This window comes from Pocillopora damicornis, chromosome 2 (genome assembly GCF_964200805.1).
Source record: "Pocillopora damicornis chromosome 2, jaPocDami1.2, whole genome shotgun sequence".
NCBI lineage: Eukaryota > Metazoa > Cnidaria > Anthozoa > Scleractinia > Pocilloporidae > Pocillopora > Pocillopora damicornis.
In genome coordinates, this window is record NC_142671.1 from 30824095 (window position 1) to 30844572 (window position 20478).

At 38.5% G+C, this 20478-nt stretch overlaps 2 protein-coding genes across 2 annotated transcripts; one reads left to right on the forward strand and one right to left on the reverse strand.

Annotated features, from left to right (window-relative positions):
- The first annotated feature begins 825 nt into the window (after positions 1-825).
- On the forward strand, positions 826-17252 carry LOC113686123 (centrosomal protein of 83 kDa). The gene is made up of 26 exons (XM_027203724.2): positions 826-1033; positions 2514-2665; positions 2804-2944; positions 3361-3432; positions 3660-3700; positions 4054-4114; positions 4306-4356; positions 4976-5080; positions 5185-5268; positions 5649-5708; positions 9045-9116; positions 9666-9721; positions 10342-10398; positions 10531-10660; positions 10934-11017; positions 11412-11440; positions 12087-12168; positions 12495-12572; positions 12699-12760; positions 13148-13227; positions 13717-13780; positions 13916-14027; positions 14892-14992; positions 15246-15294; positions 15817-15930; positions 16876-17252. Exons 2-26 carry the CDS (start codon positions 2522-2524, stop codon positions 16999-17001), a joined length of 2055 nt encoding a protein of 684 aa, XP_027059525.2. The 5' UTR covers positions 826-1033; positions 2514-2521; the 3' UTR covers positions 17002-17252.
- On the reverse strand, positions 16759-20371 carry LOC113686117 (dCTP deaminase). Its single transcript, XM_089198369.1, has one exon. The coding sequence runs from the start codon at positions 18630-18632 to the stop codon at positions 17382-17384; it is 1251 nt and encodes a 416-aa protein (XP_089054495.1). The 5' UTR covers positions 18633-20371; the 3' UTR covers positions 16759-17381.
- Between the last annotated feature and the right edge of the window lie 107 nt (positions 20372-20478).

Below are 20478 nucleotides of genomic sequence, written 5' to 3' on the forward strand. Positions count from 1 at the left end.
AAGGTTACTAGATTGTAATAACTTCTGTTTCTTAGCGATTTTCCATTTTGTTGTCAAGTTACTCGCCAGCTGAGGCCTGGTATATGTATATTTCTCTTCACCTTTTATATTGCTAAAAAGGTTATAGTTTGAAAGTATTTTACAATGCAAAAGAGGCTCAAAATTCATGTTGCGTTTGTATTTCAAATATAAAAGATTTTGAATGACCTGTGTGCATTAAATGTTAGTAAAACGTTAGAAAATCCTTTGCGATGTGTGTTTGTAAATGAAGGGCGATACCCGTCATTAATTCTGAATACAATAAATTGAGGGAAAAATTTTTTTTTTTTTTTTTTTTATGAATGACTACCAAAACGCAGGATGTGAGAGCTTTGATAATGCCAGATGTTGGGCTCCTGATGATGCTTAAGGCGTAAGAGGGTGGGAAGGGGCTATCTATCAGGCTTACGGAAAACTTTATTGTAAGAGACGGTGAACGTTCTTATCAAGCAACATTTAAACAGAGTGTATCAATGGGTGATGGCTTTTGCGGCCAACGGTTAAAATTTCGGCCAATTTCCGGCTAACGGATATCTTTCCATGCGGCTAATTATTATTTTGTTTGACCGTTTTACGGCTAACGGGTTAACCCCATCGAAACCCTCTAAACAGGCATTAGGATATGTAAAATAACCTCTCGACAAGCGTACAATTCACATAGTTTTCGGCTTTCCTTAGTGTTGATTTTATATCGGTATTTGATATACGAAAGGGTCACCTTTTTGCACCGATTACTGTGCCACTTTCGCAGACGTCATCGCAGATTCAGCAAGGTGTCAGTGGTTAGCCACACAAAGGCCTCGTGACGTCATTAATTTAAGATGGCGGGTGGTTGCGACGGACGCCTTTAATTGTAATTCTGTGGCAGTTTACTTTTGTATTTCTGTAAATAGTGGAAAATCGTTAAATTTCTATAGTTACAAGAATGATTTTAAGTTTTTGAGACCACAAAACATTGCAATAACCAGACAAAGGCAGCATTAAAGTAACCGAGGTAAGTTGATATCTTCATGGCTCGTACAAAGCTCTAATGTGCATTTGTTGGTAATGAACTCCACTTAATTAGGAGTGTTTTGCTCAAACAAGGCTCTAGATTTACCACAGATTACTTTAATAGGGCGATAGTTATTTAAGTTAACTTAACCTTCTGTGAGACTTACTTTACAGCAGAATAGTAGAAAACATCTTTAACAGCTTGAATGTTGCTAAGTTCCATCGCAGTCGTGCCTAAGAGATCACTTTACTTCAGCCCGCTAAGTCAACAACAATGTTTTGGTGAATTTATTTTATGTTAGCAAGTACTTGAATGCTTTGTTTTCAAGCCAGAGCTGTTAAAGTGTCAATGCAGAACTGGTGGTCTTTGTTTAGAAAGAGAGCGTTTGAAACTTATATGGAACCCATTATGAAACGTGACGCAAAAAATGGAGTTGTTTGACAGGAATTATCAGCTAGCGTAACGTTTTAATGGACATTAATTTTTGTTTGGTTGTTTGTAACTTTAACTTAAAACCTCTCCTTTACCTTCTGAAATTTTGTAGAATTAGTTCGTCACTAAAAGTAAACCAGAGAAAGATGTCTTTCGTCTTGTCACCAGCGTGGTTGACTAGTTTTTGGAGTACCAAGGCCTGTATTCATACATTCAGGCATTTGACATTGATATATCTACCTGAATATATCTACCTGAAGAGTTACGATTGGTTTTATTAAAAGACATTTCTACCGATACAAGTTCAGTGATACCGCTTACAAACAAGTCATAACAACAAATGAATTGATAACCAAAAAAAAAAAAATACTGCTTATCTGCTGATGTTTCAATCCCAAGGGTTGATATAAGGATGAGGAAGATTTGCTCATTGTTTTATTTAATTGTTGAACTCACAATTACTTACTATATTGGTACAACTGATATATTGTGGCTGGCTAGTAAAACAAGGTTTAGAAATAAAAACATTAGCTCCAGTTTTCAGCCAACTTTTTAACCTCTAGAAAACCATGAGATAGTGATATAAAACTCTTTTTCAACTTAGGCTTCTTGTCCACATATAATACATTTCCAGTGCAGTCTAGCAGTCTCAAGTTCCTTTTAGAGTCAAACTTGAGACTGGCCCCAAAGAACTTATCCACAATTAGATTATCAGTTTGAGATTACTAAATTGCATGACTGTTCATGAGAGTGGAGCCTAAATTGAACTCTCCCACAAGAACTGTGAGCAAATCTAATTATTTTAGTATAAATCTACTTATCAATCAAAACTTAACAACAAGACAGGCTCATGTTCTATTTTGTTCAAATCACAAAATGTCAGGATAATTAACTTTTCTCACTCTGTATTACAATTAGATAATGAGTTGGGTAAGCCATCATCAGATGGATAGAACCCTAGTGGATTTTTTTATTACTAAATCCAAAGGGCATGACTCCTATTTTTATGGACAAATTTTACATCTTATTTTAATTATTGTTTGTTTAGAAATCATCATGGCAGGTCAGCAGACTGAAATTCTTCAAAAACTGGAGAAAATGGGAAACCTTGAAGCAGTTGTCACAGAGCAAAAGATAAGAATTGAGAAATTGCGGACCACCTATGAGACTTTGAAGGCTGAACACCTTCAGCTGCAAGATGTGAGTTTTTGTAGGAGAGATTTCTTGCAGTCACAGTACCATCAAATGCAAATCAATGTTGAAAAATTAAGTTAAAATACATTTTGTGAATTAGGTGTGTAATTAACAACACTCATGAGTTATGCGTTTGATTTATAGATGGATGAAAGGAAAGAGCGAGAACTTGAAGAGGCCAGAGAAGAGATTAAGAAAACCCAGGAACAAAGCCAAGAAGCTGTGCAAAGAATGAGAGCAGAAAGAGATGCTAAGATACGCGAATGTGAAGAGATAAGAGCACAGGTCACCTATGATAAACTATTAACATTACTGCATTTTCTTGATCAAACTGGAATCTGGTTAAATGCCGCCCTCATATAAGTGTGGGGGTAAAACTGTTAGTTTAGAAATTAATTGATTGCTTTGATTCTGGGAAATGACAAAGTACATATACCTGTAATTATATGGACACTTTTAGCTGTTTCTAATCTTTGTAATTTCTAGTCAACTTGATGATATTATGAGGAAAAGATTTGTAGCTGTTTCTCCAGCAACATAGTTACTAATACATCCTAAATAGGCAGTGAGAGCTATTATAGCCACTGCAAGTTTCCTGCAATAAAAGAACTAGCCCATCATAATTACACTGTTTATGGTTATATCAACTTTATATCAGGTCGATAATGCAAAAACTGTACAATTATTATTATTGTTTGCAGGTTGTAACACCTCAAAGAATGGAGCTGTTGAGGGTTAAGTTACGAGAAGAGGTAGAAGGACCTTACAAAGAGGTAAATAAATTGTTTATATGGAATTGTATTTGATGAACACATGCACCATATTCAACAGCTCCAGAATATACATGTGCTGTAAATGGGTTGAAAGCCTTTAAAGTTAGTTACTTACTTACGAGAGTTACTAAACATCCTACTTATTTCCTTGAAGGTACAAAATGAACTCTTCAGGCTGAAGTTCTGAGTGTTTAAAAATTTGGTTTATATTTTCCTTAATTTTTTAGAGATATGAAGCAATGGAAAGTGAGATGGATAAATACAGAAGGTTAGTTTTGCATGCCACATGATTCCTCCATGATACAAGTACACTGTTACAAAACAGCTGTATAAAACTGAATGAAGTTGCTTTTGGCTATGACTCTAGCAACTCTGCTGCATATAATTATCCTTGAATGGAAGCTGATGTATTACAGCATGAACCAATTATTGTTAATTGCGTTATTATAATAATTAAACTGATTTTTCCTGGATGAAAATTATTTTCAGTGAAATGCAGAGTGTGATAATTGAAAGAAACATCATTATAATGATTGCCAAAAAAGTATGTAATTATGATTATGAACAAATTATAGCATTTATATATATGAAGAATACTAATTGTTATTTTTGTACTAACAGTGACTTCAACAAGTTGCGATACGATTACTCCTTCTTGAAGTCTGAGTATGAACATGAACAGGTTGTTAGATCTTTTTGTAGTTAACTCCTCAAATTTATTGATTTATGGTTCAAAAATTGAGATGCATGTAATGAAGCACACTTATAGTGTGTACATACTGAATATCACTTTTAGTGCTAGTTTTATTTTTGCAATGTGTCAAATAAATATTCAATTTATGGTCTCTTCATTCTCTTTTAATTGATTCTCAGGCCCAACACAAACAAATTATCGATGAATTGCAAGCCCACCATGATATGGAGGTAAAATAATTGTTATCAAAAAGTTATTTGTAAGTTTATGTAGCAGTTCAAGAGACTTCGTTGCCCTCATAAAAAGTTTTACATTCAGCTGTAACCAGTGATGATAAGGATGATCTTTTAATGTCACAATAATTGATAATCAATACTTATTTTTGAATTTTTGAAAGGATATACATGTAGTCAGTAAGACTATGATTAAGTTACATCACACCTTATGACATAGTTCAGTATACATGTATATGTACCATATATGTAGCATAAATAATTATGTTTGATTAAGTTTTTTCTATTACTTTGAGCCTGTGAAATGCACAGTTATTTGTACCTGATATTAAGTCTACAAGTACAGTTTACAGTTGTGTGCCTGTATAATTTTTCAAGCCCTTTGTATTAGGATGTTGGTAGAGGTTGACCTTGTTACTGAAAAGAGAAGAACTGTAATTTTTCACAACAGCATAACTTAATGTATATCACAACAAGGTCACCCTCAGCCTCTCACCTTGTCAAACTTTTTTTGCTATTTAGCCCACAACTTTAGATAGTGGACTTTTGTTATTTTATGAAGAGGATAATTGGAATTAATGTTAACTTTGTTTTTCATGAAATACTTGCTTCTAAGATTGCATCACTTAAGAAGGAGAGAGATTCACTTGTACAGAGATTGCAACAAGAAGGTCCAAATGATGCCCAAAGAACAAGGACTTTACAAAGAGAAAATGCTCAGGTGTGCTTTGCATTCTGCACAATTGCTTTATCTGAGAGTGATTATATCAACTAATCTCATTGGTAAGATTGTCCATATTAAACTTGTTTATATGTATTCTGCAGCTTCACATGAAGATCAAAGGCCTCCTAAGTGAACTGGATGAAATCAGAGCTCAGCGGGAAACATCTGGTTTACAGTCTGACCATGTGAGTGAAATGCAGTCATAATAAAAGTTTATTAGACTAATTGGCTGGTAAGCCATGAGGATTGTTTTTTTCATCAAATGGAAATGCTGAGTTTGAAAATGATTTTACATTTTTGATGCTCATGCTTATAATTAACTTCACAACTCTAGTAATATTCAGGGAAGCTTGACCTGATAGCCTCACTTTCATGTACACTTCAAAAGTAAACCACTGTCCAACTAAACCACACACGCAGATCTGGAATAAGAGTTCTTGGGAGCATTACAGCTGTATGTCTCGGCAGGGTTTACTATGGAGGGGTCTTGTATAATATCTTTATAGGTTATTTGCAATTCATTTATTAAAAATAAAGGGAATATTTTAATTTTTTGATATCCCAGGTATCCAGATTGCAAGCGCGACAACTGACAGAAATGACTGCAAAGTGTAAATCGCTTGAGGTACAAGTCTTTTATTATGATGTTTGTGGTATTTTAATATCATGATATAAGCCTTATAGCTCATTAGGAGCTTGTGTGATGCAAAATTAATGGAATACCTAGTAATAGATAGATAGATAGTTTATTATCAAGAACCTTGCAGCCACAGGCTGAATTACGTTTGATTTACAAAAACAATATATACTACAAAAAATACATGGCTAAGAAGAACTAATTAAAAAGACAAAAATATATAATTAAGAGGAAACCAATATTACATCATTGCTTTATGGACATAGTGATGGATAAAACTATTTCGAGTACGAATGGTGTGGAGGCGCCGTGTAGTAAAAGAGTGCTGACTCCTTAAATTGACTTCGCACTCATTCTTGGGAGGTAGTAAGCTATAGAGCTTGTGCGAGGGATTAGACAGGATGGAATTAAAAAGCTTATCACATAAGAACTCGCGGCGGTTGTGTAAGGGAACTAGACCAGTCAAAAGAAGTGCCTCATTGTACGAACAATCTGGATAGATAATACGTAAAGCTCGCCTTTGACATCTCTCAAGATCTACTGAAAGGTATTGCGGGAGGCTATGATGATAAACAGGGCATGCATATTCAGTGACAGGCCTAATACAAGTCAAATAGAAGAGCAAAAGTTCCTCCGACTTGACCTGTGCACGCTTAAGCTGACGCAAAAAATACAGGCGCTTGTTTACTTTCTTTACAACTTCGGATACGTGATTATTCCACGTAAGATCGCAAGATATCTGCAAACCTAAGATCTTTGCTTGCTCTACACACTCTAAGTCCTGATCATTAACCTTAATTGGATCAAATTTCTTTCTAGAGTGACTGAATGTTATGCGCAGTTCCTTGCACTTGGTTTCATTTAATTGGAACTTGTCAGCAGAAGCTTGCGTCGCGAGTTCGTCAACCGCTTGTTGGACTTTGCTGACCTCAGACTTCATGACTGTTTCAGAAATAGTGGAGTCATCGACATATTTCCACATGTCTGTACCCGGGATGATGAGGTCGTTTATCATAATAGTAAATAACCAGGGGCCAAGTTTTGTGCCCTGTGGGACCCCTGATGGGATGGCCCCCCACTCCGAGTAACAGTCCTGACTAAGTTTAACACGCTGTCGGCGACAGGACAGAAAGTCCACTATCCAGTTAATTATTCCACTTGGAAGATCGTATGAAATGAGCTTCTGAACTAGGATCTGATGGTCAATAAGGTCAAACGCCTTGCGGAAGTCAAAGAGGATGGTTCTGACAGTTGCACCGTTCCCATCCGTAGCACTAAGCCATGAGTGGACCATGCTTATTAGTGCTTGTGTCGTACTGGAACCTGGCACAGTCCCAAACTGCCGTACATCCACTTTCGCCAAAACAACAGGCTTGAGGAAACTCTCCACGACGAAATCTTCAGCAACCTTAGAAAGCACGGGAGTTAGGGATATTGGACGTAGATGTTTGTTTACATCGTGTATTGGATTTTGCTTTGGTACTGGAGTGATGTTAGCGTCCTTCCAAGACTGAGGCAACCGTGCTTCCTTAAACGAACAGTTAAGGATATCAGTCACAGGCAGTGCTAGTAAATCTGCATTCTCTTTAAGAAGCCAACCGGGGATTCCGTCCGGACCGGTTGCCTTAGTTGGATTTAAGGCGGATAGCTTCTTTAAAACAGAGAATTCTGATACCTGGAAAGCACTCTCCTGGTCAGAGTTGGTTGAGGTGTTAGGTGAAAGGGGGGTGAAGACGCGCATAGGAGCCAAGAACGCCTGGTTGATGGTGTTAGCAATGTCTATCGTGCTTGGAGGCGAACCTCTCTGACCACAATCAATATGTTGGTAGAGGGTAGCTGGATTAACGCCTCTAGAAGCTGCGTCTGACGTACCACTGAGCTTCTTTACCTCACGCCACCAAACTGCGGGTTTACAGTCCTTCAGATGTTCAACCTTGGAATTATAGAACTTTGCACGGCATGCTTTCCTCTCACGATTAACGCGATTTCGTAGGGTGCGGTACTGCTCCTGGTCGCCTTGAGCGAGGGCCTTTTGGCGGCTGTGAATGAGACCCTTCAATTGTTGATTGACCCAGGGCGGCTCGTTGGTTTGTACCGACTTAGACTTCAGGGGGAGGAGAATGTCCATTCCGGTCTTGACTATGGTCTCCAGCATTTCCACTTTGCCCTTGCAAGAATCTTTACTATCGATAAGTGTCTTAACGTCCACATTTCCAAGATACGTGCGCATAGCCATACGCGTTGTAGGCCGTAAGTCCCTCGATTTCACGATAAGTTTAGTTCTTGGTTGTTGGGAACGCACGAGCGGCTGAACTTCCACAGAGAAATGATCGGACAAACCGAGAGCAGGGCGCTGGATCGGAGGGGCATAGAACTCCTTCACATTTGTTAACACCGGATCTAAGGTATTTCTGCCGCGAGTTGGAAAGGTAACGATTTGCTTCAAATTAAAGCCGTTACTAAGGCGCGAAGATTTTTTTAACAGAGTTTTATTGAAGTCACCAAGTAAAATTATCCCGCAACCAGGAAAGCGAGCCTCAACCAAAGATAAACAGTTATACAAATAATCCAGCATAGGCGAATCCGCGGCGCTCGGAGAATGATAAACAACTCCAACAATAATGCTGGTAATGCCCCTTGGGAGACGCGAAGGCCGTATTTGAGTCCAAACAACTTCAAACTTCCTATCCATAATGTCCTCAATGATCTTGAATTGGATAGACTCTTTAATGTACAGACACACTCCCCCATGCACTGCTTCAGTTCGATCTCGGCGGATCACGTTATAGCCAGAAATAGCGATAATATTATTGTCAATGTGGTCTTTGAGCCAAGTCTCTGTTATGCATACAAGGTCGAAATCTGCATAATGGACGACTTCACGGACTTCATCAATTTTCGGCGCCAGTGACATGACGTTGGAGAGAAAGAACGACGGCATGAATAGCTTTGATGACTTTGCAGGTTCGGCTTTAGATGGTGTAGGTGGAATAGCGAGAAGGTTGGCGTTATTACAGTATTTGTGACTGGACTTCAAACGGTAGGGGCCATGGTTGGCTGACTTTGGTGAAATAACTGCAATATGGCGGTGACGATAAACTTCTCGCTCCTTCACTTGTCGTCCAGCTCTGGTACCGCGATAAGATGGCCATTTCCCACCATGAAGTCGAAGAAAACCAAAAGAGGGGCGAACCTGGACCATTTTGCGGCAGCAGATATAACATTTAAGGCAATAAAATTCAAAAATTACGGAAGCAGATGAGACCTCGTGCTGCCTTGAAAGGCGCATACATTAATTCTTGTTGTTTTATTGTATCTTATCAGACTGAACGAGATTCTTTAAAGCTCCAATGTGAAACTTTACAGGCAGAATATCAGAAAAACAATGAAACACAGGTTTGAACTTTCATGTACATACTATATATGGTGAAATCATATATTATTACCCTGTTTATTACACAGGGGTGGGGAGAGATGATTTGTGTGGATATGACCCAGAGGCAGTCAACAAAATTTAAATTTGGTGTTAATACATTTTTGAAGTTCAAACTTGTACATGTACTGATTTGGTGCTGCACAGACCCTGATCACCTCATTCAACATCCTAGATCTTGAGCTTTGCACTCATCTTTCATGTAGGTTAAGGCTTTGGTTGTCTTTGAAACAAGCAATTATTAAAACATATAACTATTCTCCGTACACAAGATCTTTTTGTTCGATTTTGTATTCCAGCCCATTACTTGTTTTATCAGGGTATAAACCCCTACAAAGATGATAAGAGCGTCTGATAAGTGAAACAGTATTTGTACAGTCATGTAGTTGTATGTTCATTTATGACCATCCTGTTTTGGGGAAATGAGTTTGTGGTAAAAATTTTGCCCTTTCAGAAGATTTGTCTGATATCTCTCCCTGTCTTGATTTTGCATTGTTTTGTTTTGGTTGTAGGAGGAGATGACAACAGAAATGAACAGACTGGAGAAAGAGGTCATGTCACAAAAAAGGTCAGGATCAAGTTTAATAACTTTGCATTCAGGCTACCTAGGTAATTAATTGCGTTCTACTTGTACAACTTGTATCGGTGGGTGTGATACTGCGCTTTTGTATGCCATGCTTTACACATCTTGCACACACACCATCGGATATGTTGCACAGCTATGGACATATTGACGGTACAGTATTGTGGTATTATAACTCTGTCGGTGTTCTGGCTAGTTTTCGTTACATTTTGTATTGCATGCGATGTAGTGTATCAAATTTGAACAAAACTCTGCATTTTAAAAATATGAACCTGCACAGCGATTTTAGCCTAGAATGATTCTTTTAAGAGGGGTGCTTACCTAGGCAATTTTAGCCTAGCAGGTTCTTAAATTCTAGGTTCATTTATGCGCGTTTTTTACTGTATGTAGTTTGAATAATTGTTGGATTGATTTTGAGTTGTGTTTGGTTGTGCTGCGAACCTGGAATTTGTCACACCAGGGGTCTACATAAATGGCGTAAAATTTTTATTTACTGTTATTTTTTTGTCTTGAAATTACTCATATAGGAAAGATATTTGACAGTATATTGTTCCTCTTCAATTATGCGAAAACTGATTTTCAAAGTATTACTGTTTGATTCTCAGCCAAATGGAAGAAATGTCGCACAAACACAAAGTTGAACTGAGCAATTTGAAAATCAGGTTTGTGGTGGTAGATTTACATTTTATCATATTTGGATAGCAAATTAGAGGAGTGTTCATTATTTTGAACTGATGCTTTGGAATCTGCTTTATTCGAGTCTACATGATGTCTCGTTGCATTTTGAATTTCAGCTTAATGAAGAACAAAGGGGATCTAGAACGAGAATGTGATGCATTAAAAGCAGAATTAGACAATTATAACAATAAAGTACAAGTATTGGAAAGGACAGTGGAACACCTCAAGAAAACCATTGACGAGAAGGTATTTAGAGCTGTTAATTCTTTCATTTACAAGATTATGAGACCATTTCGGAACAAACCAATGACATCCAGACATGGGCCAAAACTCATTTTCATTGTAACGCATCGGGAACATTAAAATCATTTTGGTAATGGAGAATTGTTGATAAGTCAGCAGTATTGCCCGACAAAGAATATATCTGGCTGATGCTTTTACCGTCCCCAATTCGCCCAAAGGAGATTGTACTTGTTTCCTCTACATTGAACATCGTTAAACTTTATCCTCTATTACCAGGAACATGAACTGAGTAAACGAGTGCAATCAGCAAGAGAAGTGGAATGGGAGAAAATAACTCAGTTAGAACAAGCTAAACTTCAGGTTAGTTTTTGAAGGGTACACTGAAAATAGTGAAAGATTTCAGACACGTTCATGAGCTGTTCAAGAGATAATTAGGTCAGAAAAGGTTAAAGCCTCAAAATGCTCACATGAACTACTGCTCATCGAAGTAATTGCTGTGAATTTGTCATCCCTCAAGGTGGTGTTGTCTTTGGTTCTTTAACGTACAGCTTCGTTGCAATTGCAAGTTCTATTTCTTGATGTTTGCTTTCGCTTAATGTTAGCTATTAAACACAAGTTTTAACGCACCAATTAAGATCAACTTTTACATCTGATCGTCATCAAACCATCCATGCCGACGTTAGGAGTAAAGAGGAGAAAGGACAAGTTATAAGTTGAGCTGTCAAAAGTAATTTTTTTTTCTCTCTCTCTGTAGTTGGAAGCCAGTGTAGGACAGATGGAAAGGTATGCAAAGATTTCCTACTAACGCTGCTCTATCAGAATGACATCGCTACGTACCTCATGTGAGGTACAGGTGTATGTACAGAGGGGATTTATTTGGGGTTTGCGAATTTCCCTCTCCGCGCTAAAAAATTTAAATTTAAAAAATTTAAATCCGATTCGAATTACTTTAAAATTTTTTTATGGTATAATTGTATTTCATAACAAAGACTTTATATAATTATATATTGTTTTTTTTCTGTTTTCGTCTTTGCTAAGTAGATTTTACCAAGAAGGTTCTTCTTTCTCATAGCTGGTGTTAAAGAAATTAGCGCTAAAGCTTCACCAACTGAATTGCGAAGCAGTCGGGTTCTGTGAATCAGGACAATTTTTTGAACTTTTTCGTAAAGCCAAAACTGAATAACTAACTCAACCAAACACTAACGTAACCGATCAAGGCCATTCGAGTAACGATGCCATCTACAACCAAAACGTCTAACTAGAAACACGGCGGGATTTGAACCAAATGAGCCAATAAGGGTTCCCCGGTATCCCTAGTAATTTGCCTGTCCATAAACCTGTGAAGCAACCAACCCAGCCCCCCTCCCCCCTCTATGCACGTGGTAGGGTGCGTTGGCATAATCTGTTGACAGTTTTGATCTATTTGCAGAGCAAGGGCGGATACTGATGCGGCACATCGAATTCAAATTGAAAAAGTTGAAGATCAAGTCAGATCAGCCACAGAGTTTAAGGTTTGTACTCCTAATAAGCGGAAATGTCACGGCAAAAGGAGGGGAGGGGGGGAGGGGGCCAAGGGAGAGTGGCCTCTCCTCTATAAACACTTCCTTCATTCGCCCTTACTACTCTACCGGACCGGGCTCACCTATGCATTTTATAAAGGCGTCATCATGAAAACTTACCTTGAGTTACTTTTAGAATCAAATCGTGTTTAAGAAAAGGTATCTAACTGTAGTGTTAAAGTACAGTGCTAGATTAGGTTTTAAGCAATGACCCACATTACCGAACGTGTGATCAGTTTTAATCCTAAACTCATGTTTGATTTCTCTTTACTTTTAAGAACGTGGCAGAAAAGGAATGCAATCAGCTGAGGAATCAACTTCAAGAAATGCGAAACACAGCGGATGAACTTGACAAGGTTGGTGGCCATGTCGTATAAGATAGGAGAATAAATCATATTTTAGTACAGCAAAAGAAGTGAGGCTAGTTTACATTTCATGTTTAAAAAAAGCCAAATAAACCTCACAAAGTTTTTGCTTTGTAGGAAAAATCTCGAACCCAGGATTTGAAGCAAAAACAGCAGCAGCTTCAAAACCAGTGTCAAAGGTGAGGTTGTTAGTAATTGAAAAGAGGGTGCAAACTGGTTGGAAGTCGAATCCTTACAGTAAGTATAGCCAAGAAAGGGGCATGTATATACCTCGTCCGTCACCCCTCCACTTCTCTGAAGTGATGATTATATAACATTAATACCTTCTATTTTGCCTCATAAATCAAGCAGGTAGCTTTACCCTGTTGATAGTTACGGAATAAGGATGAAGTGAAAAAGAAAGACTTTGGGAGGGGATGTGGGGATTGAGTCGTCTTCACGATGGAAATTAGATGGATGGACTGGACTTAGTGATGATGCAGAACGTCCATAACATTTTTAACTCATGAAGATAATGCTATCCATTTGGAAGTTTCTGTATAACAGGTTTTTCTTTCTTATTTCAGTCTCTTGAGCAACGAACAGCAGCTTTTAGCAGCAAATGACAGGCTCAAAACATCACTAGAGTTACTCAATGACGAACTAAGTAAGAAACAATGATGAGTTGATAGCAATTTTCAATTAAATGTGGAAAGTTTTCTGGAGTTGCAATACTTTACTCTTTGTTGTTTCCCCTCCCCCCTCCGACAGCGCAGCCGAGGAGCTATACTTGGGGCAACCTAGAACAAATCCAGTAAATGGTAGGGTGGAGGACTTGAGCCCAGGCGCACCAGATTACCAGCGCCCTAACCCCTCTCTCTCCTCCCCACCCCCACTCCTCCAGTTATCCTCCACTTTCGACGGTTCGCGTGTGTTTACTTTGGCTTTTCGTCGCCTCCGTGTATTGTACGTCTTCTTCCGTTGTGATAACTGATTTTGAGTTTATGGCACCGAATCGAAAAAACGCTCTCTAGTTTTTTAGTTCTGATAGTTCTAAAACTCTTGTGTTGCATGGCACCTACCCTTCCATGCACCGCACAGTTACACAACTAACTGTAAACCTTGGGTATTAAGAAGGAACGTTTCTCTGTCTCAGGTATTGCAAGAACAGATCAACAGAGGCAACAGGAGGAAAGTCGGGGCAATCTTGAACAAAATAGGTAATCACTGATTTTTTTCAACGCTATCAAATCTATCTTCGCCAGGGAAGGTTTTACCTGCCAACGTGATGCAATTGTGTACTTACAATTATAGCCACCTCACTTACTGTTGTAGTTATGATTTCTGTTTTTCAGACAACAATGGAAGGATGAAAAGAATGAATTGGTAAAACAAATCACTGACTTAGAGAAAACACTAAAAGGAAAGGAGGAGAAGTCAAGAAAACTGGAAAAAGAGTACAAGAAGGTGTGGCTAATATATAATCAGATGGATCGTTATGTGTCTTGTGATCCTCTTCTGCGGATATTAAATGTTTCTCAATTATCTGCCTTGTCTATGTTCAGTGAATTTTTCACCCCTCTGTCCTATTTTTAGCTGTTCCTCTGGAACAACTAAAATCTTCGCGAACGCAGAATAATTCGCGGCACGCATCTTAGAGGAAGTAACTTGGACAACAAATGCATGCCCCGATCGATTGCGGAATGATAAAAATCTTTAAAAGGAGTTCTGTTTTTGAAAGGAAAATATCATGTTGCACGAAACTATATCTAGAAATAATTTCTGAGGGAAAAATGTTCACTTCTGTTTGATGTCCCCAAGTGCAAGACCAACATAAGGCTTCAGTTTGTCATTTCATTATTAAGGTCCTTTATGTTTTAATAAGCTCAGGCCTAACATTTGAAATTGAACAAGTTTGGCAACTTTTAAAAGCAAGTTGAAAACTACTTTCTTTTTTTACATTTTACTTTCCTTTGCTTTTGTTTTGGTTTTTTTTTCCTACTTTTCTTTTGCGTTGTTCTGTTTTTTGTTGGTTCGTTATTTTCATTAAATTGTTTTACCTATTTCGCCGCTATCGCTCCATTTTTGTAGGTGATATACCACAAGCTAAGGAATCTCGCACTTCATAAGCCCCATGGTTTATATTGTACTGATTCCAAGTGTACCCTCCAAGCAAGGCCCCACCAAATATGGATGGGACTCATTTACTTTGTTGACTGTGAGACCTCAGATATTTTGTGGGGTGCTAACAAGCGACATGCGGTGTATAGCACTTTTTGACATATCTGACAACTGAGTTTTTTCACTTATCAAGGTTTGCTCTTTTAACAGAAATCTAAGAAACACAAAGAAGAAATCAGTGATCTTAGGGATAGAATGCAAGTCTTAGAAGCTCGTGAGGAACAACTGAAACTAGAGAAAGACTCAGTCAAGTAAGCAGTTGAATTAATGGCTAATTTTTGTCAGTTTTAAAATGAACTTTTAATGTTTACAATTATAGTTAAACCCATAAGCTTAGTGTGTAGTGTGCACAATAGTCTTTCCATAGCCGTGTTGCTTTTTGTAGGTGTATTGTAGCGAGAAAGCTTGAATCGGGAGCGCGGGAAGGATCACGAAGTGCAAGTGGGGGCTTATAATTATTTTCTTGCATGAGCAGATTATGGCAATGATCATTACTTTTTACAGGAGACACTTGGAGCTTGAGAATGAAAAGATGAAGAGACAGTTTGAGAAGGTTTGCTTATATTTAGCTTTTTTACTGCATAGGCTTTTTCGTTAATCATTTTGTTCTTAGGTAAAACTGCGATACAGAACAAAGAAAAGAGAAACTTTTCCTCAGAAAATCAAGAGAGACCTTAAGGAACAAGTTTACTCAGTATTCAACAGTGCATGCGTGAGTTATTTCATAACACGGGCGTTTCCCAGTTGTCATTAGTTTCTTGCGAGGTTGATATGCGCGAAAATTGGAATGGTGATGGGAGAAAAAATAATCAGCCAAGCGGTAAACTTTGGTAAAGCTTACCTCTATCGCAAGTACCCCTTTCCCCACCCCCTCCCCCAGCATTTCTTCAAGTTCCCGAGAGATAGGTAGTGAGAAAGTGGTGTCTTACCGAAGAAAAGAACGCAAGCATTGGATTTCATGCAGAAAGGAATCTGAACACATGCTTTTAGTTTGAGATTTTGTGCTAGTAATTGAAACAAACAGTACTTCTATTGTTTATTTATTCATAATCTTTTTTTTTTTTCACCGAAACAGTTTAGAAAAAAACAGCATCGTTTCAAGAGCGTTCTGGACGGTAGTCAGGGTGTAGGAGTAGCGTTTATTCCCAACTCAAGCTCACCAGTGCCATTTAATTCGACTCTGGACCAGGTAAACTTGAGTTCTCGCCTCATATTAGAACAATTTTCAATTGAGTTTCGAAACAAATTTATACTGCTCAGAGAGTAGTCTTAAAATCTTGCGCCAATCTCTCAACCAATCAGACGCAAAACTAAAACCAACTACGACTTGGTCGCCGGTGTTTTCTCGAGCTCGAGACAGTTTTCTTGAACTTAGAGTTCTCAGTGGCTCCTAACGGTATTTTTCTTTCTTATAATTAATCTTGGAATTTCTTTGGTTTTGGTTAAATGACACTCCATCGAAATGTAGTTTATCAGTGTAATAGTCTATCGAGTGTAACAATGAAGTCGTCCTTCCGCAAAAATAAAATAAAGAAGTACGTTATTTATATAACGCTATTTTTATCGCTATCCAATAGCGCTTTACAATGACTGAAATAAACATAAAGTACTTGAAAATCCCAAATGGTGTGAGGCAGACCAATTGGCTATTTACACAGCGCAGTCGACGAGTTAAATTTGGGACAACCATGAACAAATCCAGTAAATAGTAGGGTGGAGGACTTGAACCCGGGCCCACCAGATTACCAGCACCCTTACCACTCGGCCACACCGCCTCCCTAAAAAGAATTCCATTCACTTGATTTTCATCAGCGATGTGTTTCTTTTGTTCAGTGATACTGTTTTTAATTCTTTTGAAAAAGATTATTTAAGTGTGACTGTCAAAACAGTTTATTTAACATATGTGAATGATCTACCGTGCACTACTTTGGCTTTCTTGTGGTATTTAAGTGTGATTGTCGAGACAGTTTATTTATCGTATATGAATGATCTACCGTGCACTACTTTGGCTTGCTTGTGGTTATGATCTTTATTGCCATTGAGGTTCGAAATCGAACTTGACTCAAATCAAACTCGAACTGGCAGCTTTATAGTAATGTATGTAAAGTGACATTACATCTCTGATTTGTTCTAGGATCGACAGCATCGAGATATAATTACAGTAAGGGAAAGGCTCGAAGAACTTGAGGAGAATCAAAAACATATCAGCGACCTACTGGCAAACTCAGAGAGACCGACCGGAGACCTGAGCATTAGCTAACAAACATATGTGCCTCAAATACAATTACCTCACTTAGTTTCAGAATCTGGGGTCTTTAAGAAGGCCATGAAATATATACAATTATATTTATTCTTTGCTTTTTAAAAGATGAAATTTGCCAAAGATTGGGTTGGAATGTGTTCACTGTTTACTGCTGGAATGTCTTTTTTAATGGTGTACAGGAATTGTTACAATACATCATATGTCTAGAGTGTTATGTGATTAAAAACGTGTGTTATACATTGTCAAAACTGGTGATACCGTTACGCATAGTAGTAAAATACTCAAAGATTTGTATCTGAAGTCACTGTCATCTGCTGTATCCTTCCGCATGTCCTGAAGTAAGGTACTTAGCAAGTATCTCGTATATGTAAGTGGTTCTATGATACGTTTTCTGTAGATGTTTCATAGCATATAAAGGTTCCTCTCTCTACCTCCTCTCGAAAAGTGTCGTAATTCAGGCTGTACTTTTCCTGAACTGGTTTAAGTGGTGTTGACAACACTACTGTTCCTATCCCAGCAACCTTCACTAGAGGGGTGCATTCGTGACAAGGAATTTTCGTGACAAAAATGACAGTCCCCGTGACATCTTTTGCGTTACGCGCGAGAAGAGCGTTTTGCTCTGCGTGAATGAAGAAAGGATATTTTCCGTCTCTTTCTTGATCGGTTGCATAATGAAAACTTTCCTCGATTGATTTAAGGGGAAAATCATTCCAGCCAACTGCTACTATATCATTGTCCTTCATGATGACACAGCCGACCCCTGTTTTCGGTTCAACGGTGTACTGGACGGTCATCCTTCCCAAAGCAAGCAAGTGATTTGCAATTCGTCGTTGGTGTATATCATTTTCTGGATCAAACGCGCTTGTTGCTCTCTCCGAAGGAATCGCTATGTGCTTGGCAGCCAGTGCAAACTTGGAATGTTTCAAAGGAAGATAAATTTGAGCAAACCATTTCGAAAGGTTTTCGAGATCGTGTTTTGCTTGATGGAAGGGGCCCTCGATGACACCCTTCGCGTATTCGTCATTCCAAAATCGATTAGAAACCTTTTCAACAAACTCACGAACATAATTGAAAGATGTTGCTTTAGCTGATAACTCTTCTTCGACCGCGGTTACTAATTCCTTCTTTAACTGGGGGAAAAAAACATTTTGAACGATTTGGGCGGCATCAAAGAGAGCCTTGATCCGCTTCTCTTCCTTCCTTGCCTCGTAATATTCGGGTTCGACCGGCGGATAAGACACTTTCCTCACGCCCGCCTTCAAGGAGAGTTTAGAACAGTAGGTACAAGGTTTTCTTGAAATAAAGACACTGCAATCCTTAGCTCTGTCGTGATGTTTCACTAACAAACTGGCCAATCCATGAGCACCGTCACGGCTGCGATCAATCGCAAGAAGGCGGCCATCGCCTTCCACCAGAACACAGCCAACCTTACGGAATAGTTGCGTTGTTGCGGGAGTTCCTGTACCAGCTGTCGTCGACTGTTCCCTACCATTTGCCGTTGAACACTGTTCCTCAGTGTCATCAGGGAACATTTCCATCCACATCGCTAAGGCCAAGTGAATGGAGTCAGCTTCGATTGCTCTGTGTACACGCTTTACTGGGAGTTTTGACATTGTCTCTTCTTCCATTTGTTTCTATACTGTGAACAGAACTTGCACTTTCTCAGCTTGGATACCCAAGTTATTTTAAAATTTGCGATGTGTGAGATTTCCGTAGCCTAATGATGCCTTCATCTTCAGGCTAGTGGCTGCAAAGGGAATTACTAAATCACGGAAGACGAACTGGGAAATTAAAAATAGTTCGAAATATGGGTGGTCAGCGGTGAAACAACTTAATACTTCATATAGAGACAGACCGTTTGACTGTAACAACATTTTTTTCTGCTTTATTAACCAACGGAGGGTTCGGTGAAGGCATCGGGAAAGGCATCAAGAAGAATGATATTTACGTTTTGTAACTTGCTGTGTGACGAAAAAAATAGTATCTTGCCTTCCGGTTGTTCAAGGCGTTAATCACAGTTGGTTTGCTTTTCACTTGAATATTGCAATTTATACAATAAGCTCAGTTATGCACGCATTCTTATTGGTGATCTATTGGAGGACAGACGTATAGATGACGTCATCTTTAAAACTTTTTTCCCGTATATTTTAATTCTTTATTATATAAAATAAATAGATTCCAAGTTGCCGTGCGTCTGTTCAGTAATAGATCACAGAGGACGTCAAAATGTGGTAAGAACAAAAAAGTGGCACACGAGGCGCAGCCACAGCAACTTGGAATCTATTTGTTAACCAGACCGTTTTTTCCAGAAAAAATGTAAAGCTAAGCAAGTCTACAAAAGTGTAGTTCTCGATTTTTATATTTTTGAGTCTTAAATAAGTTTGTATCCACCGATTGTTTATCAAAGCAGCAAAAGAGATATGTACTGTCAACACTTTTGAAAAATTGCTGTATATTTTATTGAGCGAAGTATACTGTTAACAGAGAAAGATGTTTTTCGTCTTGTAACGAGCGTGGGACAGAGAGAAAATTCTGAGTCCCCATGAGGAATTGAACCGCAGACTGACGGATTCCACGCTCCGATGCTCTACCACTGAGCCACAGAGACTCCTCGGTGAGCGAGGTCTATTACGAAGTTCATATAACTCGCGTTCTGCCCACTGCTAGGATCAGCAATGTCGATGGCGTCATGTTTGTAATTAGAATAAGAGAGATGGTTAGTTTTGAGCTCTGTCAAGAAATTAAGAAATATTTTTTTCCGTGTTCCACGCTCGTGACAAGACGAAAAACATCTTTCTCTATTTCTTTACCGAGCTCAAAACTTACCATCTCTATTAGTCTATATACTGTTAACATTTTGGAATTTAGCTGAAAAGAAAACTGGCAAGACGAGTAGTAAAATTTGGATCGCTGGGACGAAACCACGGAACGGAGACCACCGGAACCATCGCGTAATTTTAATCTGGTCTCTTTCACGCATTCACCCACGTGACTGCTCTCTTTTGCCTCCGTGGACAACCAGGAGCGATCTAAAGAGGAACTTCTCCCGCAGAAAGTGCGAAGAACTGATATTCAGATCTTGTAAATGTGCTTCTTACGTTTCTCCTATGTTTGTGATCTTTGAAGTTTTACATAATTTGGATTTTAGGCACGATACCATCCCTGGAGGTCTATTTTTTTAGGTTACGATAAGTTTCATTTTGACCTCGTCCTCCCCGACACAATCTCGTGGGTAAATTAATATGGTAGATTCGCTGTTTTTGTTTTGTTTTTTTAAAGGTTTGCTGCATTGAGACAGTAAAACATACCCTCTTACGGCATTGGTAGTGCCTGACTATTTTTATCCCATCAAATTAAAAAAAAAAAAAAAAAAGAATTAAGAAGCCGTCGTCAATGAGATTGAATTGCTTATTGTTTTTGTGTCAATTTGCACTAAACATGATCGGCCCGCGCGCATTTTGCGGGGGAAATAAT